The sequence below is a fragment of the Gavialis gangeticus genome, unplaced genomic scaffold, assembly GCF_001723915.1.
Source record: "Gavialis gangeticus isolate Ggan-Ray unplaced genomic scaffold, GavGan_comp1, whole genome shotgun sequence".
NCBI lineage: Eukaryota > Metazoa > Chordata > Crocodylia > Gavialidae > Gavialis > Gavialis gangeticus.
In genome coordinates this window covers 4,467,732-4,477,249 of record NW_017729029.1, presented here as the reverse complement: position 1 = coordinate 4,477,249, position 9,518 = coordinate 4,467,732, and the positions used below count along the sequence as shown (strand labels likewise).

The following is a 9,518-nucleotide window of genomic DNA, read 5'->3' as shown; positions in this document are numbered from 1 at the left end:
TTTTGGGGTTGTCCTTTTCTGTAATCTGTTTTATATTTGACTTTTCAGAATCTGACACAGAATCGAAAAAGTTGTGTGATCTCCATTTAAGCATTAGTAAACCTGTAGTAAGTATTCTTTTTAAAATGTTATACTTCTCTACTTATGTTCTTTTTCTCTTAAAAATAACAAGTATTACTAAAATAATGCATTCATTTTCTATAGTTTCTTTTATTGGAAATGGTTTCTTTTCTTTTCTAAATGGAGCAAACATTTTTTATTGGTTAGAGTCAGAGAGCTAGTTTCCACTCTCAGCTTTGCTACTGAATTACTGAGATGTGTTGGGCAAGACAATCACTCTGTACAATCTTTCCCAATCTATGAAGGAAGATTTGTACCTGCAGCAAGGTAGTTCAGTGCATGTGAATGCTTTAAAATTTGTGACAAAGGGATGGTGTGGTAATAGGAATCTATCTGCTGACTATTGGGCTTTAGACCAAGCTCAATTGAATACAAAGAATCAACACATTTAAGAATATTGATCATTTTACAAAATGTAGCTCGTTTTCCATTTTTTAAATGAAATTGGAGATAATATTTAATTATAGGCAAAACTGGCACTGACTGATCTCTAGTACATTTAATGAGACTCCTTTTGTGCATCCTCTATAATGAAAATGCGGCATGCAGACCATTATCATTTGGCCCCCAGCGCTGCCTGTGGGTCTTGGATTGGACCTGCGTGCAAAGCTTTAGTCACTGATTCGATTAGGCAGAGGTTTGGCCCAATTCTGAATCGAATCAGGAGATCCTTTAATCTCTCCGAATCGAATTAGAACCCCCCAAATTGATTCGGAGAGATTCAGTAATTCGGACATAGACACAGCTTTAATGTCTTTTCTGCATATCTCAAGGTACCGGGTGGCTTGTGAACACTGAGATGGTGGGGTAGACGGAGCATCCCATACTTCTGGTCCACTTCCAGGTCCGCCACAGAGCGCGTGAGGAATCCTCCCCCCATACCCTGGCTTTGCAACTGGTGCCTCCTGGGTCTGGGGGGGCACCCGAGGTCCCCTGCATGTTAGGCAGTGAACCAGAAGTACTTCCAGGCCACTTCTGTGTCTGCCGCCAAGCACACAGGGGGAGTCCCCCCATGTTCCTGTGGGACGCTCCATCCCCCCCAACATCGCAGCATTCACAAGCCACACCTGGTACCTCGAGGTAAGTAGATAAAACATTTAAAGCTGTGTCTGTGGCTGAATGAGCATCGAATCTTTGGATTCAGCCAAATCGAATTGGGACAGTGATCTGAATCGAATCACTGTCCACTGCTTCAGGCCAAATCTGAATCGAATACAGCCCATGTTGCACACCCCTACTGCATGCCTCTGTGGTGCTTGCCAGACCAGCACCATGTGCTGCGTGGGGACCATAGAACCTGCCTGGTGTACATCGCAGGTGGTGCATAGGGCCTATCTGCTGGCTTTATTTACCCCAGTGACTGTCCCAGCCACTCATTCGATCTGTGGAGCCTGATGAATTTGACACCCTTGATCTAGTAAGTGTTATATATAGTGAGGGAGCTGTGTTTTGTTTTTTGCTGCAGCTTCCTGCCATTGAGTATTTTGGGAATGTTTGATTCATAGCTGCTGTATGGGTAATTCTGCATAAGTGACTAAAGTTTCAGAAGGACAGTGTCAATGAGCATTGTGAGCTTGTTGCTGGAAAACTGGGTCATCTGTTTATGCCTAAATACAGATCTGAGTACCTAACTGTAGGCTCCCATATCTGAAAATTTTGCTTTAAATACTTAACACAGAAACTTCTCTTCCAAACCCGAGTAATGTAAATATTTTTTTATCAATTCATATACATAATGCCCTTAAAGAAAGCACCATAACATGATTGCTAGTTGAAATGTTAAAATGCAATAAAACCTAATTTAATTTTTTTTAAGATAATTCTATTACCCAATATAAAAACCTCCTCTAGTTTGGCCACTAAGTTCCTCAGAAGCTAGCTCCACTAATGTTATTGACTAATCTGCCTTTTTTTAAATAGAAAACAAACTTATTTGTATTATTTATTATTTTAATAGGTTTCTGAAATATGGGCAAGATCGGCTATTTTGTCTTGGAATCTCCCAATTAGCTCACAGAATGGAGAGAGCCAGAGTTACAGTGCAGCGACTTTTACGTTTGAAGTAGCAATATCCAACAGTGGGAAAAATGGAAAATTTAAATCTGTTTATGTGTAAGTTTTTAATTTAAACAGAATGCCTATGTTTAATATAGTGTTTGAGCCATGATGGTCCAAGAATTGTGAGAAGCAAGGATTTCTTTGGTTGGTATCTTTTACTGGACCAGCTGTATAGTTAAGATAGATAGTTAGACAAGCTTTCAAATGCAAGATGTTCCCAACTGTACAGTTGGCCCAATAAAAGATACCAACCAAAGAAATCCTTGCCTCTTACATATGTTTAATATACTAAGATAGATCAGTGGTGTCTTTATCCAGGGCTGTTGTTGATTTGCAAACCTGTTTTCTTCATGTGGGAATAATTTTAAGATATGTTGATCAGTTGCATACAAAGTAGAGATTGGAGACTTTGAAATAAAACATACATGTAGTTTTGCTTTTCAGTAAACTTGTACTTCTAAAGTACATGAAAGAGCTATAACTCCCTATCCTCCTCCCTTCCACAGTGGAGAAGAAACAACAATTACCCTTCCTGATCTCAGACCAGCAACAGATTACCATGCCAGGTATGCACTGGAAACGTCTTGTATTGTTATAAATGAGAATTATTAAATTACGTCTGATTTTCCTGAGGGAAGTGTGCATGAAATGTTATAAGTTCATATTTTTATCATCTAGGTGAACATAAATGCTGTCTTCTGCTCTTCAGCCTTTCTTTCTACAGTCTGTCCTCTCTTCACCTTGCATTCTTCAAGAAGTTGGGGGAAGATTCAGGAGACATCCTGTGCTGTTCCTCTTGAATGGGCAGGGTGCAAGTCAGCATGAAGGAGATTTTTCAGGATTAGCCAACCCATAGCACAGGAAGCTACTGTTTGTGGCATGCAATGCACAAGCATGCAAAGATGCTTCTGTGAGACAAGGCATCAAGTGTCACTACCAAGAGCCAGATAGCTCTTCCTTGTCCCTGCAGCCACTGCTAAATTCAGGCCTCTGGATTCTAGCTTGTCTTCTGCAACCACCAGTTTAAGGGCCAAGAAAGGGTTAATCTGGCTTTTGGTGGTGATGTCTCTCTCAAGGCTTTCTTGTTCCTGGAGACTTCCCCCCCTCCGATATGGCACCCCAGAGCACAAACTCTGTCAGGTACATCTCTGCGGGGTGAGGAACAGAGCAGCACACGGGACGAGTTGGTGCTTAATTTCTGGTATGCGAGCCAGAAAGGTTGGCCACCACTGATCTAAAACGGGTTGGCAACTAATGGCCTGTGGGCTGAATCCAGCTTGCTGAGCCATTTGATTATGCTCCGCGGATGCACGGCTTTAGCCGCGTTGCCCCAGTTCAGGGTCAGAACTATAGCATAGAAAATCATTGTCCATTCTAAACTTTGCTTAGGCCAGCAGGAGCAGAGGATCCTTAGTTTGGGGCAAGCTTCTGTACTGGTCCCCTCAACTGTTAAGTCTTAATAGCACTACAGGAATTGAAACTGAGACTGGTTAGTTTGTGTGAGAACAGATTCTACTTGTGACAAAGGAAAACTGAGCATCTGTGGATGTAGGAGTAGACTTGAGGGTCAGCAACTGCCACGCAGAGCTCTCAAAACCCTGTCACAGCTCACGAATCCCTGTTCCAGTGCCACTCAGCGGTACAAAAAAAGATAGGCTGGCTGAAGAAGGAGGACCATCTAGCACTAGGAAAGAACCCAAATACTTTTGGGCTGTGGAAGGAGCCACTGCTAAGTCCTTCTGGATAAAAGTCTCAAACCGTACATTGCAGAATAGGGCCTAGTGCAGTTCATGGTTCTGTACAACTCCATTACATAGTTTGGTTACAGCAGGGGTGGGCAGTATATGGCCCGCAGGCCAAAGCTGGCTTGCAGGGCCCCTAAAAAGTTTAGAAAACTAATATTACCTGCCCCAGCAGCATGTCAAAGCTGACAAGAGCCAGGGGTGGTAGGACCCAGGAGGAGCCTCAGCAGGATTGAACAGCCAACCCCTGCCCATGCCTAGCCATTTCACTGCCTTCCTGCCCTCCCCCATCATGCTGGATACCATGTAGCTGCCTGTGTGCATGGAGCAGGGGGTGGGCAGGCAGGGACTGTGTGTGTTCATAGACTGAGTCCCACATGCACACCTACCATACACATGCACCCCCCCCACACTGCCATACATGCAGACCCCCCACATCCCCCCACAAACCCTATACCTACCCACATATCCACACATGCACCCACATGCTCTCTCACGTCACATACCCACACACCCACAATCCCCACAAACCTATACTCACCCCCCACAATATACAAGAGTAAGACTTCATTTTGAGCTATTGTGCAATCACTTCTACGTACACTACACAAACGCAAGTAAATGAGGACAAATATTTTTTTTAAATCAAATTAATGAATGTTTTAGATGTTTGATTTTTAGAGTACAATTTGGTATTTTTCCAGTTTGGGGACTCCCAAACCCCTTGCTGAAAGGAGCACGTCTGGGGGCAAGGGGAGGGACTTCTGGTGGCAAGGGTTAGGGGGCGGGACTTCTGGTCACACTATGGCTACCAGGGCAGGGCATCTGTCAAGGGGCAGGGCTACCAATGGGGCCCTCAACAGCTCCTTTTCCTGTATCTCTTATGTATAATTGAATACATTTCTAAAACTGGCATTTCAGTTATAAAATGTTGGTGTTACGTAAGCGTTCTGTCAGAAAACACTTTGTCATTTGCTCTTTGTCATTCAGGGTTTCAGTAACAAGCAGTTCCATAAAAGAATCTGTTTCGGAGCTGGTGAGTTTTACTACAGAAAGTTGTGAACCTGACACTCCAGCTGCACCTAAACTAATTAACAGAACAAAAAACAGCTTGAGCTTACAGTGGAAGGTAAGTGTCTTGGCATGTTCACTTAACAGCACTTTTAAACAACTGACGAAATAAAATGTACTAAGTTTCTTTTAGGAGCTGGATTTTAGACGGTCAGTAAAGATTATTACTGAGAAAAGAGGGTTGCTTCTCTTCTCCCGCTTTTCTGTTTCTTCTTTGTTCAGCACCCTTTGTGTGCTATTAATAGATTGTTTGGCTTCTGTCAGTATAAAATATGTTTCTTTTGCACACTGTAAAATGTTTCTGTGCATATGAAAAAAAAATGGGGAAAATCTTCATTATGTATGACAAAAGTGAAGAATAAACGCATTTAGAATTCTTAGTTTGTATGGTAAATATATATTAGATTGAGCTTCAGAGTTCTTATAATTATTTTTAGCTTATTTTATGCTTCTGGTAGTGCAGACTCCTTGAATTAGCTTAAAGCTAAATTCTGAATATGTAGTTCATGTGGTTTTTAATGCATTTAGTATGTGTGTTCTGTATAGAAATATTTCAATATATTATGCATTTTGCCCTTTGGGTTTTTCTTATTGAAAAATATACTTTAATACAGGGGTGTCCAACCTTTTTGAATGTGGGGCTGGATCATGAACATTTTATCACCCAGTGGGCTGGCGAGCCATATTCAGAGACCTCACAGGAAGTGGTATCACATCAGGAAGTGATGTCATGTGACCTTTGACACCAATGGGGTTGCAGGAAGTGACAGTGAACAGGAATAGGACATCATATTTCTGTGCAGGGAGTTGGACTAGATCAGGGCTGCCCAGCTGACTACCTGCAGGCCACATGTGGCCCACAAAGGGCCAGGATGTTGCCCACAAGTCTACATGGGGTCTGCAAGCAGTTAATATATAGGGCACGGGCCTAGGCATCCACCTCTCCCACTGCTGTGCAAGGGGGAAAGGCCTGTGGTTGGGGTGGGGGGTGGTCCATGTCCTGCATGGCTGAGGATGGGGGTTTGCATGCTGCTGAAGCAGCCCATGCAGTGAGAGGGTCCTAGGGGCCCACCCCCACAGCGTGCAGCCTGTGTAACACATGCTGGTATCATCTGGGGCCCACAGCCTCACCAGATCTGAACAGCCCTGGACTAGCTCATCCTTGAGATCTCTTCCACATCCCTGCAGTATATGCCTACAATTTCTATTTAATTAACCACAATGACCATGTTACTTCCTGTTACTGGTTAACTGTTTTCTTCTAAAATTAAGACCACAGTAAAGTTAAATACCTGCGTATAACACCAAAGGACATCCTTGATTTAGCACAACATGCTTGTTTTCAAGGATGAAAGCAGCTGGAGCCATAAGGGGAAGTTTGTGCTGTCCATTTCTGCCAACATAAAGTGTGAGCAAGTGTCCTTTACTAACTTGATCATGTTCATTGTGGTTAATTAAATGAGGCTGTGGGCCCCAGATGGCACCAGCATGTGTTGCACAGGCTGCACACTGGGGGTGGGCCTCTAGAACCCCCCCACTGGATGGGCTGCTCCAGCAGCATGCAGATCCCCATCCTCAGCCATGCAGGCTACATTAGCAGGACCTGAACCGCCAAGAAGGCAGCTGGACATAGAGTGCCTCTGAGCTGGGCTTCTTCTGCCTCCCACCCAGCCCGGCTCCGGCAACCGCGCACCCCGCAGCCCTGGCCCAGCCCCAAGGCACCCCCAGCTCCGCACAGGGCCTTACCCAGTGCCTCCATCCACCATGCATGCAGGCAGGGCGCAGGCCATGCTGCAGCTCCTCTGGCTGTGCGCCAGGGGCAAGGGGCAGAGCCAGAGAAGAAGTCCAGTCAGGCATGGCTGGGGTAGCCCTGCACCATGCAGCCCTCGGGGCAGCAGCAGCGGAACCTGGTTCACGTGATGAGCCCGGCCCTGTAGGGGTAAACAGCTCCCTTCACTGCCGGCTGGGGCCCGTGGGCCAACCCTGCCCACCTCGCTTTGCTGCTGCCCCACCACTGCCGCCATTGTGGAGTGTGGAGCAGGCGCCAGGATTCCTCGCCTGTCCTGAGCAAGGGACCTCGGGCCAGCAAAAATGGCTTGGTGGGCCACATAGCAGCCCGCAGGCCATATGTTGGACAAGCCAGCTTTAATACAAGTCCAGTTAGCAAAAATGTTAGTACGAATACCACACACTAAATATACACTAAGAATCTGATTGTCAAAAACTATTATGTAATTGGGTACCTAACTCATGCAGTTGCAGTTACCAGTTCAGACGCATGGTATTTGTATGGTTCAGTGGCCAGTTATGAGTATAACAGTTTGTATGAAATAGGCAAATGAAAATCTGAAAATGAAGATTAAAAATCTAGTGAGCTTCTCATTCTGATTACTTCCCAGGCTGCTATGCTGGACCTAAACGTTGGATCCCAAATGCTTTTGACTTGTTGGTGCTGGGCAGTATATAGACCTGTAGAAGGCCATCTATCTCTGGATCTTAATTTAAAAGCAATTTTGCTAACAGATTCTGTACCTGATACCCCCTTGACCATGGGGACTGTTGGGCTGAAACTTGAGCCCTACTTCTCTCTGGGCAAGGAGAAATATGCAATTAATTCATGGCACTCGTCCAATAATCCAGTCAGAAGCTTTATTGATTACACAAATATCAAATAAATAGAAAGCAGTTAATCAACTGGGTTTGCCAGTATGCAAGTAGCCAAGTAGCCAACTTTACTGGGTTTGCCAGAATATAAGCAGGCAGTTACCAAAAACTGAGCATGCAAAGGTGAATCCTCACAGTCTGTTTAGAGCTGTTACTCAGGAGTCACTCCCCTCAGGTGGCTACACTGGGTGAGCTGCCTGGGTTGCGCTGCTCAAAGTCCAAAGGTTTGATTTTTCCTTTAGAAATCCATGAAGATCTCTCCCTCAGAAATCCATGCAGGCGGTTCAAACAGTGAACAGCTATTTCACTTGGTTAGGCTATTTAACCCTTTAGTGATGTCACCATTACTAATGCTAGCCAAGCTTGTTGTATAACACTTTGGCTAATAAATTTTAAATGTATAATAGCACACCCGTACAAACCTGGAATATTTTCCTGCTACCACACTACTTAATCCCAATGAATACCACGTTATCTCAATTTATGGTTTTATTGTTTTATTGTTCAGGATGTTCCCTGGCATTTTACTGGGGTTAACTTTAAGCCCAAATAATTACCATTTCTAAACTGAATCATCTCAAAAAGGCTTCTGGGAGTTTGGTCAACTTGACACGACTAGATTTGATTTTTCTTGCAGCAGGCACCTGCAACTTAAATTGGCAAAGCTCTGAAATTAGTAGCAACCCTCCTGAGCTTCCCTTATAGCTATTATATACTCCCAGAGTTTTACTGAAGCTCTGGTTTATTGTTTCCCTCTTTGGGGGACTACATTGACAGTGTAAGCAATTAGCGCACAAAATATCTGAACAAACATATTTTGCTCAAAGAGAAATAACAAACACCAAGCTGTACACAGGATCTTGCCTTGGTCACCTCTGTCCTTCTGGGCGTCCTTTAAGCCCCTACAGCCTTCCAGGGAGCCTGGGATTCTTCTGTGTGTAGAGTTGTCTTCTAGTGTGTTCCTATTCTAGCATGCATGTGAGCCCTCATGCTTGTAAACACTATTTTGGTTGCAAGTCCTAGTGTGAGAACTCATGTCCTTGCCATGCTGCGTATATCAGGATGACTCTGATAAGTCATTAGCAACCTATTAGTCCTTCCAAGGAATTTTTGGTGACCAATAAGTTTAAGGTTGTTCCTTTGTTAATGTTCCTTCTAATACCTGGCAAGGTTCTTTGGGTAAATCCAATTATCTTTTATTAGACAAACTAAAATAGTTGGAGAAATTCCTGAAAGCTTGCAAAGAAGAATTTCTCCAACTATTTTAGTTGGTTTAGCGAAGATACTGGATTTTCCCAAAGAACCTTGTCTGCCTATGTCCTTAGACCAACACTGCTATAACCAACACCCGTTTAATGCCTGCCCCATTCAAAGGCAGACACCCAGGTGTCAGTCTCCCTCCCCTTAACAGAAGAGGTATGAGGGTGAAAGACAGCCACATGAGTATAACAGAGTTCATAAAGATTACAGCATTCATTAGTTGAGACAGATTCCCAAACTGTCACAATTGGGTTGCAGATGATCACACGTAAATATATTGTGTTTGCACAGAAGCCAGAGGTACAAATGAAAAAAGTTAGCACTGTCTTCAAACGTCTGGGTGTTAGGTTAAAGGCAGTTGGAATCCCTGTTCTCTGTATTAAGGTTCTTTAGCTTAATATGCACATTTTTTTTTTGCAAAGCTTTAATTTTAACATTAATCGTTGTTTCTTTATTTCAGTCCTCAAATGACAACGGTTCCAAAATAACAAATTTTCTCTTGGAGTGGGATGAGGTAAGTGTGCTTTGTGGTGAGAAACATTGTTTACAAAAATAAATGTTTTGCAGATGTGATGAAAATATATATTTTCCTACATACATATA

General features: G+C 43.6%; 1 protein-coding gene across 4 annotated transcripts in view; it reads left to right on the top strand.

Moving 5' to 3' along the window:
• LOC109300486 (fibronectin type-III domain-containing protein 3a-like) overlaps positions 1-9,518 on the top strand; it is an 83,718-nt gene that overhangs the window by 55,613 nt on the left and 18,587 nt on the right. For all 4 annotated transcript variants that reach the window (XM_019521134.1, XM_019521135.1, XM_019521133.1 and 1 more), the window contains 5 exons: positions 49-107; positions 2,078-2,232; positions 2,685-2,744; positions 4,911-5,049; positions 9,376-9,429. In XM_019521134.1, the coding sequence (XP_019376679.1) occupies positions 49-107; positions 2,078-2,232; positions 2,685-2,744; positions 4,911-5,049; positions 9,376-9,429 (467 nt within the window). The remainder of the gene's footprint in view (positions 1-48; positions 108-2,077; positions 2,233-2,684; positions 2,745-4,910; positions 5,050-9,375; positions 9,430-9,518) is intronic.